The sequence below is a fragment of the Anabrus simplex genome, chromosome 1 (assembly GCF_040414725.1).
Source record: "Anabrus simplex isolate iqAnaSimp1 chromosome 1, ASM4041472v1, whole genome shotgun sequence".
NCBI classification, from domain to species: Eukaryota; Metazoa; Arthropoda; class Insecta; order Orthoptera; family Tettigoniidae; genus Anabrus; species Anabrus simplex.
In genome coordinates this window covers 1,226,898,008-1,226,925,138 of record NC_090265.1, presented here as the reverse complement: position 1 = coordinate 1,226,925,138, position 27,131 = coordinate 1,226,898,008, and the positions used below count along the sequence as shown (strand labels likewise).

General features: G+C 39.6%; 1 protein-coding gene across 1 annotated transcript in view; it reads left to right on the top strand.

The window, feature by feature from the left end:
* LOC136858563 (very long chain fatty acid elongase 7) overlaps positions 1-27,131 on the top strand; it is a 132,046-nt gene that overhangs the window by 92,428 nt on the left and 12,487 nt on the right. Inside the window, exon 7 of the mRNA XM_068228773.1 lies at positions 12,365-12,501. Within this exon, the coding sequence (XP_068084874.1) occupies positions 12,365-12,501 (137 nt within the window). The remainder of the gene's footprint in view (positions 1-12,364; positions 12,502-27,131) is intronic.

Sequence of the window (27,131 nt, the reverse complement as noted above, 5' to 3'; positions counted from 1 at the left end):
GTTACACCTATTCCTAAGAAACCAGGTGCTGACAAGTGTGAAAACTACCGGACCATTAGTTTAGCATCTCACGCCTGCAAAATTGTAATACGTATTATTTACAGAAGATTGGAAATACAATTTGAAAGTGAGCTGGGAGAAGATCAGTTTGGCTTCAGAAGAAATGTAGGAACATCCTGACTTCACGTCTGGTAATAGACGATTGAATTAAGAAGGACAAGTTCACGTCACGAACATGGCGTTCGTAGACTTAGAAAAAACAGTCATAATGTTGATTCGACAAATCTATTTGATATTTTGCAGGTGATCGGGATCAGATACAGGGAAATAAGTATTATCTATATTCTGTATAAAAATCAGTCTGCAGTGATAAGAAAGGAAAGAAATGAAGAATCGATAGAAGAATCGAAAAACAAGGAGCAATCCAGAAAAGTAGTGAGGCAAGGCTGAAGATTGTCCCTCTTTCCTTTCCAATGTTTATGTAGGACAAGCAATAAAGGTAATCAAAGAGAAATATGAAAAAGGAAATCACAATCCAGGGAGAGGGAATCAAAACTCTGAGATTTGCCGATGATAATTTTATCTCAGTCTGTAAAAGCTGTGGAAACTGCTAAATGGTATGGACAGATTGTTGGGGAAGGAGTACAAGATGCAAAAAAATATGTTCAAAACAAAAGTAATGGAGTGCAGTTGAACGAAGGCAAGTAATGTTGGAAATAATAGGTTTGGAATTGAAGTCTTAAAGGAAGTACTGTAGATGAATATTGTTAATTGAGTAGTAGAATGACTAATGATGCCAGAAGTAAGGATGACTTAAAATCCAGACTAGCACAAGCAAGGAAGGACTTGCTGAAGGAAAGAAATTTGTTCACTTCAAACATTGATATAGAAATTAGAAAGATGTTTATGAAGATTTTGAAGACTTTCATCTGGAGAGTGGCATCGTATGGAAGTGAAACATGGACGATAATTAGCTCAGAAAGAAAGAGAGAAAATATTTTGAAATGTGGTGTTACTGAAGAATACTGAAGGTGAGATGAGTAGATAGAATCACGAATCGAGAGATGCTGAATTGAACTAGTGAGATGAGATCGATTTGGCTAAATTTGACAAGAAGAAGAGGTAGAATGATAGGACACATCTTAGATCTTTTCAATTGGTTTTTGAGGGAAGTTTTAGGCGGTAAGATCGATAGGGGTAAACAAAGTTATGAATATCACAATCTGATTACAGCAGATGTAGGATGTGGTAGTTACCTTGAAATGAAAAGTTTAGCACTGGATGTGGTGACAAGGAGAGCTGCATCAAACTGGTTTTTGGACTGATGACTCAAACAACAACAACAACAACAACAATTACGATATTGAAGATATTCTATCTAACCACGGATGATGTAAGTGATCCCTATTTTTTAAGTAAGCAATAACTAACTCATCTGTCTACAAAAAAGTATTTTAGACGATGCTAAACTTGTACATGAATACGCCTTATTTCCGTCAATATATTACAATTCGGAAACTTTCTGAGCAAATCAAATCATATAATGAAATGTATGCTGCCTTGTATAAATGACATGATTGATTGTAACCTTCACATATGGCCGTTAGCATCTGATGATGACTCAATGTTTCTCCATCAAATTATATTATTAATGCAATATCAGCTAATAATTAATATCTTAGCTGATTTAAACGTAAATAAATAAACAAGGAAAGAAGAAAATTCCGATGATGATGTTATTTGCTTTACGTCCCACTAACTACTTTTACGGTTTTCTGAAACACAGAAGTGCCGGAATTTAGTCCTGCAGGAGTTATTTTACGTGCCAGTAAATCTACCAGCTCGACGTTGACGTATTTGAGCACCTTCAAATACCACGGGACTGATCCAGGATCGAACCTCCAAGGTCGGGATCAGATGGCCAGCGTGTGAGCCAATCAGCCCGGCTAGGAAAGTTGCAGTAAGACGAAAAACAATAAAGGAAAACGGACATGGGTACTTACCTTTCTTTGGTGTCAGCCCTTGAAGCACCCCATTCACAAAACTTGATATCAGATTATGACATCGCACAGCCAAGCCTGCTTTATTCTCTTAGTGATTTGAGATCATATTACAGTCCATAAATGAAAACTTAACAAAATATTAAAATACAATACAGTACAATGGATTTATTTCGTATGGCAAGATTAAGGCCATTAGGCCCTCTCTTCCATCTAACCAGAAAATACAGTATCTACATGTGCAAAATTAAAATAAATACACTTACAATACAATTGAAACATCTCGCAATTATTAAACAATAGAATATTATGATAAAAAATAGGAAAAAAATAGCAGAATGATGATGATGATGATGATGATGATGATGATGATTATTATTATTATTATTATTATTATTATTATTATTATTATTATTTACACAATTATGACATGATTAGCTAATTTCTATTGACATTGGTAATAATAGTGAGATTATATAGTCTATAGTCTGAGGAAGGCTAAATCTACAATATTTCCATAACATTAGTTAGTAGGTAGCGGTGACAAAGTTGCCTAAAACATACAGATATTTGCACATACATTTAAATGAATAAAATTTCACCATTTCACCATGATATTCTGTACTTCCCTTCACTTGATTAATATCTCAGATTCTTTGTAAGTATTTTAAATAGCTAGCCTCAGTTTATCTTTCAACAGATAATGTATCATATTAAATATCAATTATTATTTACGTATTTGAGAATTATGAATCACAATTTCAATTATATAAATCATCAGTTTCGGTAAATTTTCCTCGTAATCGCAATGAAGTTACATCATACGAGTCTGGTGAACACGTCCGTTCATCAAAATGTCAGATTTAAAAATGACTGACAATAAACGTGTTCTTCTTTAGTTAAGAACCATTGCTGAGTGTTCCTTTTACACATATATTTTCACATTTTTTTCTTTATTCTCCTAGTACTCTACTAGAGTGACAGCTCAGAATCGAAAGTCTTCTAACAGCTGATTTTTCATTCATAAATATTCATATGATTCATACTCTCTGTTATAGATTATGTTTCCTGCCGTGTCGCCACATTATGCCGTCCCACTACTCAACTCAAGATGTATAATTAAAATTTTATTATATATCACTCCAGTTAATTTAGTACGTAATTATCCTGTGACTTAAATATTTAATATAACTCACGAACACCAATAAACTCATTGATAATAATCATACTACATTCATCATTGATAAGAGCTATTACTTTCTTTGTAAGTAGCATGATGTCAAATTGATTATATGGTGAAAAAGAAGATGCGTCGAAGTATTCAGAATGGTTACGCATTACATCGTAAAAAATGCAGAGAATATTATATTACTTATAATATCACACCTTCAACATAGAAATGAAAATATAATTTTAAAATGAATGATGATGTAATAATCTTTTATGATGTTTTGTATTTACATCTATTTTCAATCTCTTTTAACGAAATTTGGAAAACTTTGTATTTCAGATAATATTATCCCTTTTACTCTTAATCATCATATTTTCATCAATGAATGTTTTTCAATAAAAATATATTATAACATCGTAAACTACAATAACTTATTGCATTCTGATTATTTACAATTTTTAAAAACTATGCCATGACAAACAGCTATACGTTTTGTATCCCCCAAGGTACACACGTAAGAGAATCACTTTTCCACTGTCGTTTATCATAAAATGCAATTAATGAACATTTATTCTGTTCAACAGTAAAAACATGCTATTTGTTTTACGTCGCACCGACACAGATATGCCTTATGGCGACGATGGGACAGGAAAGGCCTAGGAATGGGAAGGAAGCGTCCGTGGCCTTAGTTAAGGTACAGCCCCCAGCCTTTGCCTGGTGTGAAAATGGGAAACCACGGAAAACCATCTTCAGGGCTGCCGACAGTGGTGTTCGTACCCACTATCTCCCGAATACTGGATACTGGCCGCACTTAAGCGACTACAGCTATCGAGCTCGGTAGTAAAGACGTGATCTGTCTACAAAAGCAGCACTTTTAGATGTCAGTACATAACGATAGTGTTTTTACATGTAAATGTCTAACTACACTTGAACGCACATACACCTTTTACCTTTTGCATAGATTGTGATTTTTTTCTGTCTCGTATGCATATCCTTTCGACAGAATTTGATAGAAGATGATGTGAATGGAAATTGAATAAAATCGAACAGCTTGTTGGCAAGTGCGAGAAAGGTCGTCAAGGAACCGCTCCTTTTTATGCCATGACTCAGATAAGTGTCCCGTGATCGCCAATCCACGCTCCAAAGTTCAGAGCCCCCTGGAGCTTCCTTTAAGTCGCCTCTTACAACAGGCAGGGGACACCGTGTTTGTGTGTGTGTGTGTGTGTGTGTGTGTGTGTGTGTGTGTGTGTGTGTGTGTGTTGTAGTTTACGTGTTATAATAATTAATTAAATATCGTTAGCACTGACACAGATATGTCTTATGGCGTGAATGGGATAGGAAAGACCTAGGAATGGGGAAGGAAGCAGCCGTAGCCTTAATCAAGGTACAGCCATTTTCTTGGTGTCAAAATGGGAAACCACGGAAAACCATCTTCAGGGCTGCTGATAGTGAGGTTCGAACCTACTATCTCCGGAATACTGGATACTGCCCGCACTTAAGCGACTGCAGCTATTGAGCTCAGTTTTGAATCATTTGAATGCCTTTCTTTATTTTGGCATTTTCATCTACTGGCCTGCTTAACCTAGGGTCTATTAAGCTAACTTGAGATAGTTATGTTTCCGTAATCTCCATTTCTTCTGTAGATTGAGGTCTCCCTCTTTTTCGAAGGTCGGGATTGTATTATACTCTCTTCTAATATGCAGGTTTCCGACTTTGTCCAATGTTCATGGTGTCAGTACTTCAGGAATTGTGGTCGTTACATCTCCGTCCTCTGGTTTCGATTTCCGAGTTTGTGGAGGCTGTGACTTTGTTTTAATGCCTGGGGTAGTTGCGCTTGTAGTAATACATCTAATTCGATCGCAAGTGTCCTACTCGGTTGCGGTGTTTAATTTTTGTGATCAGTATTTTCTTTCTCAGTCATCTGTTCCCCATGTATGGACCTAATACCCTCTGTCTCCGTGAGAAATAGTTTTCTGTTAGTCATTTCGTGCTGTCTGTGTAGCTTCGTGTACGTTTGTGAACTGTTTGAATCATCGTCAATTGTCACCACCAAGCGAGTGGGTGTGTGGTCTGGATCACGTAGCTCTCACCTTGCATCGGGAGACAAGGAATGATATAATATCACGGAAAACCACCTTTCAGAGCTGCCGACGGTGGCCAGTGGCGGCGCGTGACTTTTACAGTAAGGGAAGCACATATCATAAGCTAAGATACATATACAATAACTCACATTGTCTTGTGCTGTTTGAATGTTAATTCCATCCGCCTCTCCTTCTTGACGAATTCTTCTATGACAAGGCTGTAGAATTCTTCTTCGTTCTTTGATGACTTCAATATCAGTAACGTCTTCTCAATCGACAGTATAGACAAGTTGGAAAGTCTCTGTTGCCCTGTGTGTTTCTTCAGTAGGTATGGATTCACCGATGTGCCGGAAATGAACGTCGGCACTAGAACTGGACACTGGGATAGTTGAAATCAACGCTAATAACTTAAAAAGTTCAGAAATGGCAGAAGACGACAAGTCACTACTTTTTAAATAAAACAAAAGTTTTACAACTCCCATCGTAAGATACTCATCAGAGGAATAAGCTACGCTGAGCTTGCTTTTGAGACGGCCGAAGTCAAAATCCTGACCGTAACTTTATTTCAAAGACAGAATGCTGCTTCAGGAAAACTTTTCTTCTTGTTCTTTTGATCAACTAACTGTAAAGTTAATTTCTCGAGTGCGTGGAACCGAACTTCTAGTTGGGTATGTATATTGTCATATATATCTCCCAATATATGCGACGGTAGTGTGAATTTATATCGCAGGTTACATTTTGACGTAGCCTCTTCTTTGGCAGCTCTTAGATCTCTTGACATTTGTTCCATACTCTTTCAAATTCATTTTTTTTCCTTGAATGATACTTTTTGTTTCCTGTACTTTGGCAACACAGAAATGTATATCCAGTGCTTTCGTTTGAAGAATTTCAAAGAGAGAATCGGTTAAGCAAAATATCTCTCTGAAAACTAATAAAATGAAATTGAACTGTAATTTTGAGAGAACACTGTTAAAACCTCGAGGTTCGTGATACGTTTGACTATCCCATTGCTCTGGATTATTAAGGATATTCTGGAACAACTGAACTAATTATTCTTTTTCTTCACGAACTGTTTCAACAAGTCTTCCGTTGTAATTCCATCGTGATTGGCACACTTTAGAAAATCGTCTCTTGACTTATTTATCTAATGCAGCAGTTCTCTTCGTCGAATTAGAAAATAAAGAGGCCAAGCTACATTCCTTCATGTTAGAAATTGTCTGTGTAAGGACAAGCTTCAGTCTGTGAGAAAAACGATGTATGAATATAGCGTCGGGGTATTTGTCTTTCCCTCTTTTCTGTAAACCACTTAGACCTCCTGACATCACTGCGACTCCATCGTAACATTGAGCGACTAGTTTAGAATCATAGTTGAACTCGTCCATTATGTGGAACACATGATCTGCAAGAGCAGGAGCATTGTGGTCGGCGATTACGTCGGTAAATCCAAGAAATCGCTCCTGTACTTCTCCATCAGCAGACGTGTAGGCCTACCTAACAACAGTTGAAAATTGGGAATGGGCAGAAATATCATTGAAATGAATTGGCGTATGGTTTCTAGTGCCGGGTGATCCCAGGATGGGTTAGGCTGGCCAGCTGAAGTTCTTTCGATTTGACTCCAGTAGGCGACCTGCGACTCGTGATGAGGATGAAATGATGATGAAGACAACACATAAACCCAGCCCCCGTGCCAGGCAAATTAACCGATGATGACTACAATTCTCGACCCTGCCGGGAATCGAACCTGGGACCCCTGTGACCATAGGCCAGCACGCCAACCATTTAGCCACGGAGCCGGACAGAAACATCAGTAGTTTCATCAATAATAGTCGCGACGAGTGGTGACTGTAATACTTTTTTTCTTTATTTCGGTCAATAACACACTGGCTACTCCGTCAATTAAATCATTTCGTACTTGATGTGAAAGACCTGTGAACACCGTTGCTTTCTGCAAATGATTTGCCAGTGTGTCGTCATACTTGCTCAGCAGAGTTATGAGTTCTATGTAATTTCCACGATTTAAGGAACTTTTATCTCCTGCATGCACTCTGAGGGTAAGTTTTGTCTTGCAAGATACATTAAAACGCCAGTCAGTCGTTGGATCACCTTTATATTCTGTTTTACCAACTTCTTCTTGAGGCGCCTTCTCCTAGCGGAGGTTGACGGTCCACATAGCCAGCTCCGAACGTGATGTTGCAGCATGAAAAGCATCTTCTGAAGTGCAGTTGTGCCATTTTCGGATGTCCTTCAATTCGAACTTTGTTGATTTTTCCAAAACTGCCGGACTTTCTAGTCATATCAGCGTTCAAAGCATTTCCCCCTCCCCCCACCCCCAGTGAACCAAATGGGGGAATAGAAACTCCGGATAATAATTTTACGTTAAACTGAGCCATGCCATATGAATTGAGGGATATCAGGATCTTTAATGCAGTGGTTTCCCGTTGCCTTCTGCATCCTAATGCCGTTGACCAGTTGTAGGTTCTTCCGCCTTTTGGGACCATTTCCTGTCCCAAGGACAATAGAGTGCCCTAACCTCTACCCGCTCATCCACCCTCAAGGAGACTGTTGGCACTTAGTAGAGGGGATCTTCTTATACCGGAAGATACTCGGTCCCTTCATTCGTTAGCCGCCTGCATATAACAAAATTGTCATATACAGTCATTGCCCCCTCTCTGCCACGGCGAGGTGAATGTCAGGATTTCACCGACTATTTAGAACATCACAACAAACAATAGTCAATGTAATGTTATTGTTGATCAATGTTATGCCCTTTCGATATTGTAGGCCTTCACCATTTCCTTCCGACTCTGAAATACCACTCTCATCATAGTCGGTATGGTAAAATACTGTCTCAAGTTTACTCAGCTGATCGAGTTGTAAATCTATTCTATTCTGGTCGTTCCGAAAGTTGTTAATAGAATTTCAGCTAGGATATGTGTTTGTGATTGCTGATGACGCTGGGATTTATGTCATCGAAGCCTACACTGTTTCTCACCCCCTTTTCATTTGAAAATAGAATGCAAGGCCAACAGTAGAGTTTTGATGTTTTTTGACGACCTCATAACCAGCCTATTTTTTCATACTGCTCTATATTAAAGTGTCGAACACAGCGTTTCGTTTTAGTTTTTACACCCGGTAAATCAGGCATTGGTCTGCCACCGGAAATTATATTACTCTTCTCTTGAAAAGCCCTCGAACTCATGACCTGGATTAAGAGAGATTCTACCGAGCTCGATAGCTGTAGTCGCTTAAGTGCGGCCAGTATCCAGTATTCGGGAGATAGTAGGTTCGAACCCCACTGTCGGCAGCCCTGAAAATGGTTTTCCGTGGTTTTCCATTTTCACACCAGGCACCTTAATTAAGGCCACGGCCGCTTCCTTCCCAATCCTAGCCCTTTCCTGTCCCATCGTCGCCGTAAGACCTATCTATGTCGGTGCGACGTAGAACAACTAACAAGAAAAAAGAGAGATTCTAATACGCATCCACACTCCCCTCCACTCTCCCACTCCCGCCAACAGTGGTCATGCTTTAGAGACTCAAAACAGGGAATGAACACAGTCAATGCATTCTCTTCTAAGCCGAGGGAATCGCAGTAATTCCTTTAATTTATATGTGTGCACGTAAATTTGGTGTAAATTCACAAATAACACAAAGTAAATTAAGTGGTAAAACTCACTGTACGTTATTTCACTTCAGTTGAAAACACAAACACAATTATACTTTCTCACAATTTTTATCACATACAAATACTCCCGAACGGAATGAGTCGTCAGATGCATTCCCTTGGGCAGAGCCAAGTACTTTAGACGGAGCTTCCCGAACCCAAGCGAATAATTAGGAAGCGACCAGAGTGAAGCCATGGTCGCAGTGATGCCAATCCACAAATCTTTTGTCCGCTAAATTTTAGATGAAGATCCGCTAAATTCCTCTAAATTTCTGACTGAACCGAAATAGCATATACGAGCCGTTTTAATAGAGGAGATTATATCATCACTCTCCAGTTTCAAAACAGGAGGTCATCATCTTCTCCTCCCAGCACTGTATCGTCTTAAGCAGACGTGCTGGGTTGAGATCCTGTGGTTTCACATGAAGCCACATGGTACTATTCTTTTTCAAAATACATGCTGGCAGTTCACAGTAGCAAAGCACATACGAAAATTTTCAAGTCTATTTCGAAAGTTATTTTCACTTTCATTACTGTTTTCATTGTTTATGATAAGTGGGGAAGAAATAATGTCAAACAATTTCGTCAATATATGCACCCTTGGGATGCATCGTCCGTGGTTGGGATCACTGGAGAGCCCAACCAACTAGTCCTTTAAAGTTTAAATATTTAAACACTCTTTACGAAATATCTGACAGTACTTTTCAACCTTTTCTTTCGACATATTGACGTCATCATCATCATCATCTGTTTACCCTCCAGGTTCGGTTTTTCCCTCGGACTTAGCGAGGGATCTCACCTCTACCGCCTCAAGGGCAGTGTCCTGGAGCTTCAGACTCTTGGTCGGGGGATACAACTGGGGAGTATGACCAGTACCTCGCCCAGGCGGCCTCACCTGCTATGCTGAACAGGGGCCTTGTGGAGGGATGGGAAGTTTGGAAGGGATAGGCAAGGGAGAGGGAAGGAAGCGGCCGTGGCCTTAAGTTAGGTACCATCCCGGCATTCGCCTGGAGGAGAAGTGGGAAACCACGGAAAACCACTTCCAGGATGGCTGAGGGGGGAATCGAACCCACCTCTACTCACTTGACCTCCCGAGGCTGAGTGGACCCCGTTCCAGCCCTCGTACCACTTTTCAAATTTCGTGGCAGAGCCGGGAATCGAACCCGGGCCTCCGGGGGTGGCAGCTAATCACGCATATTGACGTACCGTACAAAAAAGAACCTAATGTCGAAAGAAGCATGATATCAAACACGACACTACCCGGCTCATCAAGAGTACAGTAACGATTGCAACAAATTCTGTGTGAGGCTGAGGGCCAGAGCTGGTCTAGAAAACGAGTCATAGTATGCAGCATAAGTTCAATACAGCGGTATTATCTAGACTATCATATCGTATGAAGCTCTATATTATTTTTTCTCATGGTGATGAAAGGCGATATTGTTACCGTTGAAAATCGTTAATAGAAGTTTGAAAATCCGTCAAAAATCCGCTGTCCACTAAATGGAATTTTTTCCGCCGTTCCATTTGAAAATTCGCCAAATTTAGCGGAAAATCCGCTGAGTTGGCAACACTGCATGCTCGAGTCTGACAGGCCACTTACCTGACGAACGGCTTTGATAGCACATCCTTAGGCAGCTATTGGAGACAGACGTATGTATTCAACTCTCAACTGCCCATGCATCACTGTCGTGTTAAAATAAATTTAATTATACATTATATAAAACGACACAAAATTTAACATAAATATTGGCTGCCATAACATGCTTAAATATATTTGTTTCTTTGTGTAATAATTTTTAAGGGAATGACTCATTCCCTTCATTCCACGGAATAACCGCCCCTGGTTCCAATCCATCTCTTCCGCTGCACAGATTGCGTGTAAAGCTCGCTCGGTGGTCAGATAGGAAAGGTGAATGTGAGAAGTCTGGCACAAGAAGCGGAAAGCAGTGTCTGACCTACAGTATGTAGAGGCTGGGAGAAGTATGGGGTAGCCGAAGTCTACATTGCCATACATTTAAGCCTGATCTTTAAGAACAGCGGTGGGGATATCTCAACCTCAGCCTAATATTGGCAAATGCATCAACGCGCCGTCGCAATGAATCCCTGATGCAATGATGTAAGCCTGGAGTATTGCGTATGGATTCGTAGCATTCCATATAACGGGCACGAAGACTCTCTACATCTTGTACTGGTGTTCGATATACAAGAGCTTTCAAATGCCCTAAACACAATAAGAAGTAAAAGAAAAAAGTTAATAATGATGGTATTTGCTTTTCATCCCATTAACTACCATTACGGTTATAGGAAACGCCAAGGTGACGGAATTTAGTTTCGCAGGAGTTGTTTAACGTGCCAGTAAATCTACCGACACGAGGCTGACGTATTTGAACACATTCAAATACCACCGGACTGAGCCAGGGTTGAACCTGCCGAGTTGAGGTCAGAAGGCTTTTACCTCAACAGTTTGAGCCACTCATTCCGGCAATAAAATTCTAGTGGGTTTAGGTCAGGGGAGAGTGGAGGACAAGGAATGGAAATAGAGCGTTTCCGGATCTATATCCATATAACATGTTTTATTCTTCTGCGCATGAAGAATGCCCTGAATTTTTGGCCGTTCCTTTCTGTTACACCATGAGTAAGAAACAATTTGTTCCAAGACTATCAAACTTTCCTCAACTTTTAACATCAAATGGGGCAAAATATAGGTATTAGTTCGTGAACATAGATGCATATAGCAACAACTCGATAATCTACTTCTTCTATTCTCGTTTCCAGTTGTCCCCTGGGTCCGGTTACGAATCAAGGACCTCCATCGTTCCTTGTCTCCCCACCACTCTTTTCCCGTTTCCAGTACTTCTTCAAAATTTAAAAATCAAATTATTACCTCAAATTTAGATAGAGTTTTAACAGAAAGTATTATAGATAAGTTAGCGTTTTGTGCAAGTCTATAACACTGGTAAAGTGTACGGTACCCAAACATTATTTTATCGTATTAAAATGGGCTTTCAGCAAGGAAATATGCTCCCTCCTTCCTTAAAATTTGTAGGGGTTTATTGCCGTACTACAGTTCAGGGAGTAACATTCTTCTCGCAAAATATCTTTCTTGTAGCTTTTAGGCAATTAAAAAGGTGTACTGATTGCTCTAGCGCTTATGGTTCGTATAAAACGTGTATCTTAAGATTTAAAAATATCACTTACTGAAAAGTAAGTTCTGCTGTCAGGTGAGACAGAACGACAGCAGTGCCATCATATTTAACGGGCCTTATCAAATACTCTTTAACTTCTACAACATACACATATTACATATTTTTAGATTCAAGAAATATGACTCTATTCAAGGACCTGAAAAGCTGTTATGTAAATTTGTGATGATCTCTAAGAAACTGTAAAGATGTTTCACAACTATCTCTTGTAAACTGCTTGCATTATTTCATCAATTTTTCTTTTACAGGTGGACATTTTGCGTCAATGGCATTCATAAATGTTGGAGTTCATACGATTATGTACACCTACTTCTTAATAACATCCATTACATCTGACCACAAGAAGTATGCTTGGTGGAAGAAGTACGTAACACAGCTCCAAATGGTGAGTAAATCTACGTAGCTTTATCGTAAAACTACGAAAGCTCCAACGCTCATTAGATAAGTAGAGTACACATTCATCGACCTGTCGCAGTTTCATATTTCACTCTGACAATATGAAAGTGACTGGGATATGAAAGTTAAAAGATATTTATTGCATGCTACAGGATTTTCCATGCACCATAAGTTGATAATCTTTTTCTTCTTCTTCTGTTGTCGTTTCCAGTTTTCTCCTCGGTTGGGTTATAAATCTCCATCGTTTCCTGCCTCTCCACCACTCTTTTTCTTTTTCCAATACTTCTTCAATATATCCTTGTCTCTTCTCACCGCAAATATTTTCATTGGCGATCTTTTACCAATCGCATCATGTGTCCATACCATTACGGCTCGTTTATTTCTATCCTGTCTTGTAGTTTTCCAAATACAATCCTCTTTCTAATCTCCTAATTTCTGATTCTGCCTTTCTTGAATTCTTCACTATACCTCCGAGAAATATAATCTCGACCGCCTGAACTCCACTCTCTTCTCCTTTTCTTGTTGTCCGTGTACCTGCTATATATGTGTGTGTGTGTGTGTGTGTGTGTGTGTGTGTCAATATCGGTGCATAATAGATCGAATTAAAGACAAGGCCACGTATGTGGCATCCGTAGATCTTGAAAAGGCACTGGATAGCACTAATTAGACCAAGCTGTTTGATATTCTGAAGGTGACTGGGATCAGATACCGAGAAAGAAGGACCATCTACAGTCTGTAAACAAACCAGTCTGCAGTGATGAAAATGAAGCAGTAATTTAGAAAGGAGTGAAGCAAGGCTGTAGTATTTCCCCCCTCTTTTTCTGTGTTTATATAGAAAAGACGGTAAAGGAGATAAAAGAGGAATTTGGAAAAGGAGTCACAATCCAAGGAGAGGAAATCAAAAACTCTGGGATTTTCCGTTTATATTGTTATTTTATCTGAGTCTGCAGAAGGTTTGAAGAAATTGCTGAATGATATGGACGCAATCTTGGAGAAGGAGAAAAATATGAAAGTAAATCAGTCCAAAACAAAATTACTGTAGTGGAGATCAGCTGAACGAAGTATATTAAATGGGGAAATGAAGTCTTAAAGGAAGTACCTTAATGTTGATACTTGGATAGTGTAGTAACTAACGATGGCGGAAGTAAGGAGGACATCGAACGCAGACTAGCACACGTAAGGGAGGTATTTATTAAGAAAAGAAATTTTCCTCACATCGAATATTGCTATAGGAATTAGAAAGATGTTTCTGAAGATCTTCGTCTGGAGTGTGGCATTGTATGGAAGTGTCCTCATCCAGAGATGGTGCAGGTCTTCTCAGGAACACCTGCAATGGATGAATGGAAGTGAGCTTCATGTACCTTTCCAATCACATACGAGTCTTCCAGCCATTCTTAAGTTTCTGGCAGTACGAAGTATTGAACCCAGGCCTCCGAGGACGGCAGCTAATATTGCTAACCCTTACGCTACGAGAGCGGACATTGCATGGAAGTGAAACATGGGCAATAACTAGCTCAGAAAATGAACAAAAATATTTAGAAATGCGGTATTGCAGAAGAATGCCGTTGTGTTATGTAACCTCTTTGTATGGAATGTATCGATTGGTCAAGAAACTAGGCCTACAATACCTCAGACCTTAACCGACCATGAAAACTGTCCATAATGGCGGCAGCTGGAGTGCTAGCAAGCGTTTGTTTTGATGTTTGTGTTGTTACCAAATATTTATGAACATTTGAATATTATTAATCGTACATTATATTTATTTATAGTCTTCAGAACGTTATAGATTCTCTTTCATTGCCGTGAAAAGCTATTTGTTCTCAAAGAGCTTATTTATTCCAACAGTATCGGTGGTGATTAGATTAATGTTCATTCTCGTGTTCTTCTCTGAAAGTATTTTCTTTATTTTTAGTTACCTATGCAATATGTTTATCAATCAATACTGATCTGCATTTAGGGCAGTCACTCAGGTGGCAGATTCTCTATCTGTTGCTTTCCTAGCCTTTTCTTAAATGATTTCAATGGGATTAGAAATGTATTGAACATCTCCCTTGGTAAGTTATTCCAGTCCCTAACTCCCCTTCCTATAAATGAATATTTGCCCCAATTTGTCCTCTTGAATTCCTAGTTTAATGTGCTGTGTGCCTGCATGTAAGTAAGAGGTAGGACACAAGCTTCAGTGTTTCCGTTTCCAAAAGACCTAGTATTAAGGTAAAATTGGGTTAAGAGCATTCGTAAGGAAAACTTCGAACCGAATGATAGGCCTAATAATGTTGTGGGCATTAATCATTTTATCATTTTTGAAATCAAGTGTATTAGGGAAGATATTGTATACCCATAGAAGGTGGTGTCAAACTTCGGAAGTTAAAACTAATGATGCCTATCCTAGCATTTGCCCTATCAGCCAACGTACCTTACTACTAAGAGAATTAAATCAGTCCCGGAAAGATCCAGAAAATCATGGCCAAGATTTAAACGGTGGTGTAAGAATGATATAATTCATTTTCAACGTTTTACAATGAACGTGCGTAAACTCAACCTAACCCCAATTGCGCCATCAATTCTGGTGAGTATTAAGGTGACGAGTGCTTTAGATGGTCAAGTCTATCATACAAATATTGGTTGTACCTACTCAACAATACATGTGGATTTTGGAGGGTTGAAATTTTGTTGGAGAAATTTGTTTGCGTGTTTTACATAATGGACTGTGGTTAATGGTGGTGTTGCATAGTATTTCATGTAAGGTTAATAATTTTCTTTGTTGACATCTATATATCTTATTTGCTGACCGGAGTTTCATATGTGAAATAATTTTATACTCTGTGTCTGTTTCAACCTGACGTTGATACAATCATTCTTCCTTCGTTATTTTCCCCTCTGAAATTACATTTAGACTTACAATACGCGACAGCGCTACTTTCGGTGTTTAATTATTCATATTTTGAATTAGTGAATTGCATTTCATGACGTTCGACTTGTGATCTTTTCTTTAGGTAACTCGGAATAAACATGCACAACCTTCCCCTCAACCTCTCATATCGTCCACCGATGTCCGCCATGTTTTCCTGGATTACGGTCTGATGTAATTGTAAGTTGGTCTTGGTTGATGGTAGGTTACGTGTAGTATTGAATAAACCACTTTTGATAAACGATTTATTAACTGTTAACTGCAATAATCTGCAAAATGGTCGGCTGTCCTAAACAGTCTATTCGAATCTAGTCATGTCCAGTATCGTAAATTGCTAAGCCAAGGGTATTTCCTTCCTCTACATCCATCAGTTTCACCCTGCAGGTTAAATTTTAGTAGGTTGTGCTTTTCATTCCTCATAATATGCCCAAGGTAGACTATCTTTATTCGTTTTCTCCCCATGCGCCTGAGTACACAGCATTGGAGACGTAGTCAGTCCACGGGATCCGTAACGTCCTTTGGAGAACTCACATCTCGTAGGCTCTTATGGAGAAAGCTGGCTCAGGGGAGACATAGGGCTTAAGGAGCTGGCCTAGGGGTGATTGCGCAGTATGGCGGCTGTACACAGGCTCTTAAGGAGAAAGCTCGCTCAGGGGAGACATAACTTAGGATTTAAGGAGCCGGCCTAGGGGCGATTGCGCAAGATGGCGGCTATACACAGGCTCTTATGGAAAATGCTAGCCCAGAGGCTACTGCGCAAGATGGCGGCTATACATAGGCTCTTATGGAGAAAGCTGGCTCAGGGGAGAAAAAGGACTTATGGAGCCGGCCTAGGGGCGATTGCGCAAGATGGCGGCTATAAACAGGCTCTTATGAAGAATGCATGCCCAGAGGCTATTGCGCAAGATGGCGGCTATACATAGGCTCTTGTGGAGGAAGGTGGCTCAGGGGAGACATAGGACTTTAAAATCTGAAGGCTGTTACATTTCAGAGTCCATGATTCTGCACCGTATAGAAACACTGAATGTACATAGCATTTGACGAAGTTGTGACGTGTCTCCAAGCTGAGTCGTCTGTCATACAGTAGGTTCCTCATTTTCAGAAAGCACTAGCCATTTCTGCTCATACATGGATCTCTAAATACGGGCCTAAGTCCTCAGTAAAATCAGCTACTAACGCACTTAAACTTCCGTACTTGTTCAACTTGCTCCCCATAAATGTTCATAAGAATGTGAGTGTTACGTGTTCTAGTAACGGCCATCACCTTTGTCTTGTTGGTGTTAACTTTGAGTCCAAAATGATCCCCTTCTGATGCGATTATACCAGACGCTGAAGACCTTCACTACTGTCAGTCGAGATGACAGTGTCAACTGTGTACCTCAGATTGTTGATCAGCCTACCGTTAACTTTTACTCCATCTTCAGCTTCTTGAACAGCAACTCGGATGATATGCGCAAAGTGCAGATTAAACAAGAGGGAAGATAATGCACATCCTTGCCATACTCCCTGTTTCATCCTGATAGCGCGAGTCTCGAAGTTTCCAATTATCACTGCTCCATGGCTAAATGGCTAGCGTGCTGGCCTTTGGTCACAGAGGTCCCGGGTTCGATTCCCGGCAGTGTCGAGAATTTTAACCATAATTGGTTAATTTCGCTGGCACGAGGACTGGGTGTATGTGTCTTCTTCATCATCATTTCATCTTCATCACGACGTGCAGGTCACCTACGGGAGTCAAATCGAAAGAACAGCACCTGGCGAGCCAAACCTGTCCTCGGACACTCCCGGCATTAAAAGCCATACGCTATTTCCATTTTTTCCCAATTCTCACAGAAGCTTCTTGATGTTCATATAGCTTTTTGACAAATGTAAGATCTTCACTATCTATTGCTATTGTGTTCAGAATGGTTGAAACAATCGAATGCTCGGGAATAATCAATGAAGCACATATATATTGTACCAGGAAAAATGTCTGTCTTTGAGGCGCTGACACTAGCTTGTAGAGCATGGGCTATTTCTGAGGGTGTGGCATGAAAACATTGGAGTTGGTACAGAGAGGGGTATTAGTTCATTGAACTTAGATTCTTTTTATAATCTGATTTTATTGTTCATTGAAGACAAATTAATATCACCTTACATACAAGTTGAGTTGAAGCGTCGTAGCAGGCTGGAGTCTTCGGACTCTGGAATGGTTGCTGGGCACGGTCTGGACAGGAACCACGCTGTCCTGGATGTGAAGTTCTCGACGTTCTGGAATATCTCGAAGTTCTCGAGGATTTGAGAGTTCTCGATTCTCCAGGCGCACACGTTCCGGGGTTCGATCTGATGAAAGGTGAGGCGTGATTCACACACAAGTTCCCCGTACGGCATTCAACTTACTTGTAGCACTGTTAAATAGATTGACCTTTAAATTATTGCGTTACACATTGCAAATGAAATACGTCGAGTGTTACTAAAATCTTGATTCAAACATCTCGCTGAATCGTAAATGTTTATAAATTGTCACTTGAAAATAAGACGATTGAACTGAATATTTGACCTTGTGTTAGATGTTTGTCGAATTGATACTTGAGAAAATAATGTGTAATTTATAATTTCAAGTTCATGAATGAGCTTGTTAACATTGGCATGGCAGACTAGAATGTTCTATTGGGTCACTAATCATTGTCATCATAGTTCTTAATTCACTGATCTCGTCAGTTTTTGATTAGAGCACAATATTAAGCAAGGGATGCGCAGTTTATGCAAGTTCAGGACACATTGGCACGTTTGTAATAAATTAAATGGTACTCGGAAATGTCATATTCCGTCGATAAACAAAATTAAGTGATCGTTAAAGTAAAACTGAACTTGGAAAGAGTCTAACACTGTCCATGAAAAATGATTACGAAGCATAAATTGTAAGTTCAATTATGACACTGAAAAGTTCTATGTTCCCTCAGAACATCACGAGAGGAAAACACACACTCAGATATGGCATGGGTACTCTATGTTTTCACAGTCTGTTACGATGACACAAGTTTAAACACAAGTCCAGATGCGGCACTCGAAAAATATTTCATGTTTCCACAATCTGTTATGAAACATAAGTTCGAACGTAATACTCTGAAAAACTCTAAGTTTCCACAGTTTGTCATGAAACACAAGTTCAATATGGTACTTGGAAAATTGTAACATTCACATTAAAAGTTTTATTTTTCCACAGCTTGTCGCAAAACACAAGTCCAAATTAGACACTCGGAAAATTTATATGTTCCCAAAGTCTGTTTACGAAAACACAAGTTCAAAATACGAGTTCAAATGTAGTACTTGTAAAAGTTACGACACTCATGAGAGAAATTCTAAGTTCCTTCAGTTAGTCACTGAAACACAAGTCCTAATATGGCACTTGAAGAAAATAATAAAGTTCCAACTCCGCTGGAACCGAACACTCGAAATGCAAAGACTTATCCGACCATAGGTTCGGTCCGCACTCGTAGCGCTCCACCCGTCACCCGTGTCGCAGAGACGGTGGAGTAACATACGCTTAATCTGTAGTCCGGATTGCCCTCCTTTTATACCAGATTGTGACGAAGCATCTAGAACGTGGGTATTATCCACCCCCATAACTCCTAAAGTACACGGTGGATTTTCCTAAGAATTTGACAGGTTGCGTCTATTACGATGGCCTCCACGATGGCAGTGTCAAAATAACAACATTTTAACGCTAAATAGACTTTTGCACATGGGCCGGGACATTACCATATATGGTCACGCTTGGCCGTGTAGAGCTCACTCGAAGTGCCTACGTCACGCCTGAGTACGTCAGCGAGTTCGGCGGGCTGCCTATCTCGCGCGAAGTTCAACACACATACTTCGAACTTCTTTCCCGTAGCGGTGTTTCCGGTACAATATACATCTTCAGACTCATCTCTACAATTTTTTAAAGTGTCATCTGGCAGACAAGGCTTCACGTTCCCAATGCCCTTACGGAAACAAAATTAATCGTCACTGGTGTGCAATTCGCATGTTTTATGAATTCTGAAATTTTAAAAAGCAATTTAATAACTTGACTCATGAGTCTAATGGATCGGGATTAGCTAAATTTAAGTGCATTTGGCATCTTAGGAATGAGGATTAGACCTTTTTTTAGCCATTCTTATGAGATGTATCCTGTCCTGTGTATATACAATTTTAAAACTTGGTTAGAAATCTAACACGGTTTCCATCAAGTAAGCATAGAATTTTAGGGTGAATACCATCTGGACCTGCTGCTCTTCCAGCTTTTAATAAAGTTACAACCCTCGACATTTAACTGATCAAAATTTCAGGTCCTGTCCATCTACTTATTAGGCCTAATGATGAAATTGGGTTTGTTACTTCTCCAAATAGACCTTGCACGTAGTCCACCCATTCTTTCTCTGTTTCCTCTTTACTGGAAAGCAGTATATTTGCTAAATTCAGTAGTCGAGTGTAAGGCTGAGTTTTGAAGTCACCTGTTACTTCTTTTACCAACTTATATAAATTAGACACATTATTTTTTGCTCTTTACATCTTCTATTTCTTGACACCACTCCTTCATCCAAGATTCCTTATCCTCCCTGATTTTCTTTTGGACGATCTTCCTTATTTCATCGTATTTCCCTAAATCAAATTTCTGTTTCCATCGTAAGGTTATTAGATGTAATATTTCGTATGTTATCCTATTTTTCTTAGTTGATTCAGTTCTTATTTATTGAGTTGATCTCTGTGCAGATGCGATTGCTCCTTTCAGCTGTTGCCAAAGAACTTCAGTTTCTTTCATTAATGATCTTTATAGGTTAGCTGACCTATGTCAATTTGAAAACATGAGAGACAGTTTAATTAGAGATCTAATCGTTATACGTTTCTCGGAGCCGGCTCTTTCGGAAAAGCTACATGTGATAGACAGTCTGGATCTTAATAAGTCTGTACAATTGATAAGACATCCATGGGCGCCCATGCCCGGGGGCAAGGTGGGGATCACCCACCTACCTCTCAGGGAAAGGAAAAATCTAATACAGTCAGGTGTTTTTCTTTCAAAAGAAATGGTTTAAAAAGCGGTATTACGTAGAAGTGGTAGGGAGACCGTGTGTGGTATTCTACCGTGGAATACAAGTCGCCATTCATTTTTCAAAACATTAAAAATACTCCATACCCCCACGTTAGAGCCTCCCCCTCCCCGCCCCCACAAAACTATCCTATGAGCGCCCTTGAAACAGGCTGGCAGTTTGCAACAAAAGCAGCGAGTTATTTGAGGTAAAGAAAATTTGGCTGATGCTGGTGCTAAAAATCGCCCCAGAACTTCAACGTCACAGCAAACCCTGTCTAACATTCCAAGGCGGGATACGTATGCTAGTTGTGGATATAACAGCAGTCACAAGTTTCGCCCTGCTGCTAATGCTGTATGGCATTGTTCTGATCTATAAAATAAACTTGGCCTTAAGTTAGCGAAAACTGAGAGGAACTTGTCCGATGTCACTAAATCGCCTTTAATAGTGAAAACTGTGACCAGTATCTCATTCAAGAACAAGGACACATAGACCTTAGACGATGAATATGCAGTTTAGAATCAAGCCTCTCTTCTATTAGGCAGAGAAGCGCTGTCAAAATGTATTGTCTGTCTGTTAGGTCATCAGCCCAGAGGCTGGTTGGATCCTCAAATAGCATCACCAAAGGCTATGCAGTTATAGGGAAACCACAAAAACCAATGGCAGTACCAAAATGAGGCGTACTAGGCAGATGAGGAGTGAGGTAGTTTGCCATTGCTTTCCTCACCGGGCCAGGCAGTGCTATTGTAGCACAACTAACCCTATGAGCAACACCTTTCATGACACTCAGACACACTGGTTGCGCTCTGAATGTCATTAATCAGCACCACCCATACCCCAGCAGCTTCCATATTGTCACAGCCATGGTCGAGACTGGGACTTCAGTGGAAGCTACACTTTGCTCTGGCCTGTGCCAAGAGATGGATGCAAAAGTACTGTATCCATCAAGAAATGACAGCAGGCAGCAAAATTTATTAAGCCTAGTTAAATATAGATAAAGTGGGGCTTGATGACGACAGAAGGTTCCCTGACGTGTTTAATAACAAACTTGGCCCATTGAAAGGAATGGAATATAAAATAAGGCTGAGTAGTAAAGCTAAACCCTCTGAAATAGGTGAACCCTGTCGTGTGGCATTGCCTTTAAGAGATGGAGATAAAGCATAGCTGGACAAGATGATTAAGGAGGGTATAATCGCGCCAGAAGAGATATCTTGGTGTGCCACGCAAACACCGGTAGGGCTGGGATATGTATGGACTACACACAGCGAAACAAATATGTCCAACGGAAAAGGTGGCAACTGCCCTCAGCTGATGCATAGCGAATAGAAAGAGGAAGTGAGAGCACTTCGACTCGCTTCCCAATACAGCAATGGAGAAACTGGTGGCTACAGCGCGGATATTTGCCACTGCAGCGCAACGATCGCTTTGGGTGAACAGATGGCATTGTTTATATTGGGTGCGCGCGTTTTTACTTGTAGCGGGAGTGATTTTTTATGTGTAACTAGCAAATGTACCCGTGCTTCGCTACGGTATTCTACATTGTATTCGAATATCGAAGTAAATACTGTACATACAGTAAATAAGATTGTTTTAAAATGGCATGTCTCTTAGCGTTATCCGAGAAACAGCATAGGGAGGTTCCCAATACGGCGTTTCCAGTGTAAAGTGCTTGTTACGGATTTGTGATGATAACGGCAGGCTCACTTGCCTACTGCCATTCACAATCGAGTTGGGAAGTTTTCATTATAATTGCATATGGTTGTTATTATTACCCCTTAAACGCGTAGCTGTGCGAACATTTCGCCAAAATAGTCAATGTACAGGCACACAGTCGTTAGGATTTTACTTATATAGATAGATAAGGAATCTGCTCCACGTACAACACCTTTTGGTCTATGTCTGCTGGACTTACCCTACAAAACCGACCATTCATGATATCTCCCTTATTAATCTTTCTGTCGAAAAAATACACATGAAGAAAAGTTTTAGAAATGGATTTCCAACAAATTTGGTTGATTTCCAGTCAGGTTGGTCATGTACTGTATATATTGTGGAAGAGTAAATTCACCATTTCGGTTCCCTACAAACCGCCAGTCCATTCCAGGAACAGGAAATGTTATTGTCCTTTAAAATCTACCTTTGGAAAGGTGGATGCAAAATAAAATTTTTGGTTCAAATATCTTTAATAGTTTTCAAGTTGTAAGAAATACGCTCAACACGCGCCCGTTCTTAAGTTAAGTCCGGTTAATGATATCTCCCTTATAAATCCTCTTACCGAAATGATGCACATGAGAAAAAAGGTTTAAAAATTAATTTCCATTCAGGCAGGTAGATTTCTATTAAGTTTGGTTGTGTATATTTTGTGGGAGTGCAAAATCACGGATTCGGTTTCGTATAAACCCCCCAGTCATTTCATGGATTTAAAAACAATATTTGCCCTGAAACCTACCCAAGGACAGGTGGATTCTAAATATGAATTTTGGTGGAAATATATCCAGTAGTTTCCAAGTTATAGACAAACAGACGAACAGAAAAACAGACACCAAAGCTAAAAATATGCAGATGGTCATTATTACACTTGAAGCGGATAACTGTACGGAAATGTCGCCAAAATAGTCAATGTACAGACACACTCTAGAAGTGCAGACCTTTATTTCGAGAGTTACTGCTTTGAAACTCTGCGACATATCTGCAAACGGACCTCACCATCAGACGCCTCTTTCAGTGTTCTACATGGTTGGTTCCATGACATTTTCTCGTATCTCCTATATTTATGGGTTAGATTGAGTTAGAATCTTTGGGTTGAAATTTTGTACAGTTTTCGCATACTACTTTATATTTGTGATACTCATGTGACAGATAGAATCATAAAATTTGGCTATCACATTGCCACTGGTCATGCCAATGTGCGTGCCGAATGTCATGATTCTATCTTTCCTATAAGTGTGCCAAATTAATGTTAACATATACGTGTGAAAGTACAAAATTAACTTGAAATCGAGAAATACAGCTCTATTTAACGTATAAGGAATAGAAATACGATAAAAAGTCATAGGACCAAAGTTGTAGATCTCTCCAAAATGAAAGGCGATTGTGCTTTCTGATTTGTGATAAGACTTAGAGATTAGCCACCAATTATCCCGAAACGAAGGTGTGCACCGTCGTTAAAATTGCATCCATATTTCGATATTTTCCTGGGCCGAAAGTTATACATTTGCATAGCTTAGAATATTTCCTCAAAGGAAAGAGTGTCAATCTTTTGGGATTAGTACTCGCATACATACGGTGTAATTAAGGAAGAAAATAATTCAGTAAAGAAAGTTAAAATTAATAGAAAATGGATTAAAACTGAGGACAGCCGGATGACGACAAATATGTAAATACCAAGTGAATGTATTGGAAAATCAAATGCCCCTCAATAAATTATGCTGGTGTGAGTTATGGATATAAGAAAGAGGAAACAGAGGAGAAATTTAGGCGCAGGGATTCTTAGGTCAACAGATAAGATGACTAATGGTGTTATTACTTAAGCTATTCGAGGACGATTATAAACTCCAACGATATTCCGCCAATATCCCGCAGAATGGACGATTGACGCCCTCTCTTGCCTTCTACCCAAGAAACAACCATGAATTTAAAGGTATGATGAGGAAAATGGCAATACGTTACTTCCCTGCTGGCAAGCAGTCAGAGACGTTGCCATGGTAACCTGTAGGTTCGTTGTCGGTCTGTCGGTCACACGCAGACGATGATACCCGCAGAAAATAGAAAATGTTTCCGTCATTTGAATAGTAAGGTAAATTATGAACATAACGAAAGTTGTTTATAATGAAGAGATGTTTCACATACGGTCCACGGAGTTTACAGTAAATCAATAGTATAAGAGAAAATGGAGGAAAACCGTTCTGCTTTTCCTATAAACCCCCCGTCTAATGAAAGATTTTAAAATAAAATGCATATAGAAACCTTCCTTGGGATGACTATACTCCAAATATGAAGTTTGGTTGAAATCTATCGAGCCGTTTTGCCGTGACGGTGGAACAAACAAACAAACAAACAAACAGACACGAAAAGTAAAAACCACCGATTCGGTCTTGAGTTGACCTAAAACGGATAAATATCTGAAAAACTGGCAAAACAAACGAAATTACAGACAGCAGCCTCCCTACAACTTTATTTATAAGATAACTAGGCCCTATATTTTGGGATACAGTGAGTGTGAAAATGCTGTCGTGTTTTGTGCCGGGTATCGATCTGCTTACAGGTCAGGTGAAGGTAAACATTTCTTCTCTCAACATGAAAATGAGGAGCATTTCTCTCAGTGAGCTAGAGTGATCCTAAGAAAAACATGCAGTTTACGCGTAAGTCTAGGATTTTTGAGTGTCATTTTTCGGAAGATCTTATTATAAAGGTAGACTCGTTTATTATTAATGGGTAAAATGTTGAAATTCTGAGAATAAGGTGGAGCTTGAAGGCAGGAGTTGTCCCTTACACTTTTCCTAACTTACCGTCCTATTTAAGCAAGTCCCTGAACATTTGAAAATCCCCATTAAAACGATAGTTACTCAAAGAACAAACTGGCAATGACAATATTAACAGTAGTAGCTGGCACGAACTCTGGTCTCAAAATTTAATTGCTTTCCAATTAACTCACTGACTTTATTCATTTTGAAATAAACACGCACACAAATACACAAAATATAACACTGAAGAGAATTCACGTCACACCCAGTGTTATTGTAACTAACTTATCAGTAGCACCTCGATCAAAAGAGAACGCGTGTAAGTGTCGGAACAAAATGTTACTGTTGCTAATTATTGGTCACTTGGTTATCTGATATGAGATATATAAACACGGTAACCTCATGTAAGATAACTTATTTTAATAATTCAAACATCTGAAAACAACTAAATCCCTGCAGGAGTGATATGAACGCATTTTTCTTTAAATAAACAAGACTAAAATATGATTAGATTTACTTTAGTTACAGAATTGGTGAATTGGCTACACTGATGCTTGCAAAGCGTGTATGTTTCTCGTGATCTGTTATTTGCTCTATGCGCATGACAGTTGAGGGCTTGTGTGTGGAGCGGGCGACTTGATAGTGGGTACAGACTTTCACTTCGTAAACAGCATGAACAGCTCGACAGAAATAGATATATTTTATCTCGTCTGATTGATTGTGTGAAATTCTGCGGTGTGTTTGAACTTGCGCTCCGCGGTCATGATGAATCAACCGATTCAAACAATCCTGGAATATTTCGCGGTTTAGTTGACTTTGTAGCTAGCTTGGATATCGCAATGAAGGAACATTTAGAATCTGCAACAGTTTTTAAGGGTACGTCGAAGACGATACAGAACGATATACTAGATGCAATGCTCGAAGTATGTCATACTTTTATAATGAAAGAAATTAGTGCTGCTAATTACTTAGCCATCCAAACAGATGAAACAACCGACAATGCAACGAAAATGCAGGTGGTGCTTATATTTCGCTATCATATAAATGGCGAAATACATGAGCGGTTTTGGGGTTTCTTTCTGGCATCCAGTCATACAGCTGAAGGTATAAGCTCTATGATTTTTAGTGAACTAAGTAAGTTGGGTATTGACAAAACCCCTGAAAAACTAATTTGTCAAACATTTGATGGGGCTAGTGTAATGAGCGGTGCGCAGACTGGTGTACAAGCACGCATAAAGGAAGTATATAATGACGCTAATTTTGTTCATTGTTATGCTCATGTAGGAAATTTGATTATGCAGAAAGCCACGTCCGATATAAAAGAAGTGAAGATATTTTTCAGTGATATTCAGGGAATTTCCTCCTTTTTCAGTCGCTCTAGTAAACGCACCGAACTACTAGATACAGTTGTAATGCGCCGTTTGCCGAAAGCAGCTCCAATGCGTTGGAACGTTCAGACCCGCATTGTCAATACAGTGTTTGAAAACAGAGACGTCCTGATTGAATGCTTCCAAACAATATGCGAAATAGAGACAGATCAAAACACTGTAGGACAAGCTTCTGGATTTATAAGATTACTGAAAGACGCTGACTTCATATATTGGCTGAATTTCTTCCATAGAGTTATGCCCCATGTTGATATATTGTTCTCCCAAATTCAGGTGCGTAATATTGACCCTGTCTTGGTATTTGAATTCCTAGCGAACTTTGTTCGTAACATCAGAAGCATTCGCTCTGATTTAGAGGAAACTGATGACTACGAAGCTCCAGTTCCTCCTAAACGGCAGCGAACTTTCCAGCAACGGAAACGTATCGCTGCTTTGGAAACATGTGATACTATTTTACTACATGCAGAAGAAAGATTTCGTTTCACAGGCCATTTAGCAGCTGCCAACCTTTTCCGGGTATCAAGTTTTGGAGAATTTTGTACTCGCTTTCCGGAAAAAGATTTCGCGTCAACCGTAAACACGTACCCGAAAGTGAACAAAGCCAGGCTCAGGACCGAACTTGAAGTGTTATATTCCAGGGTAGACGTGCGTGCGGCAGATGGTGCTGCGGCGCTTTTGCAACTTTTCCTGCGCAACAATATGCAAGACACGTTCAATGAATGCGTTAGGTTACTGAGCATCATTGTTACAATCCCGATGTCGACAGTGGAAAGTGAAAGATGTTTCTCTACTCTAAATCGAATAAAGACCTTCTT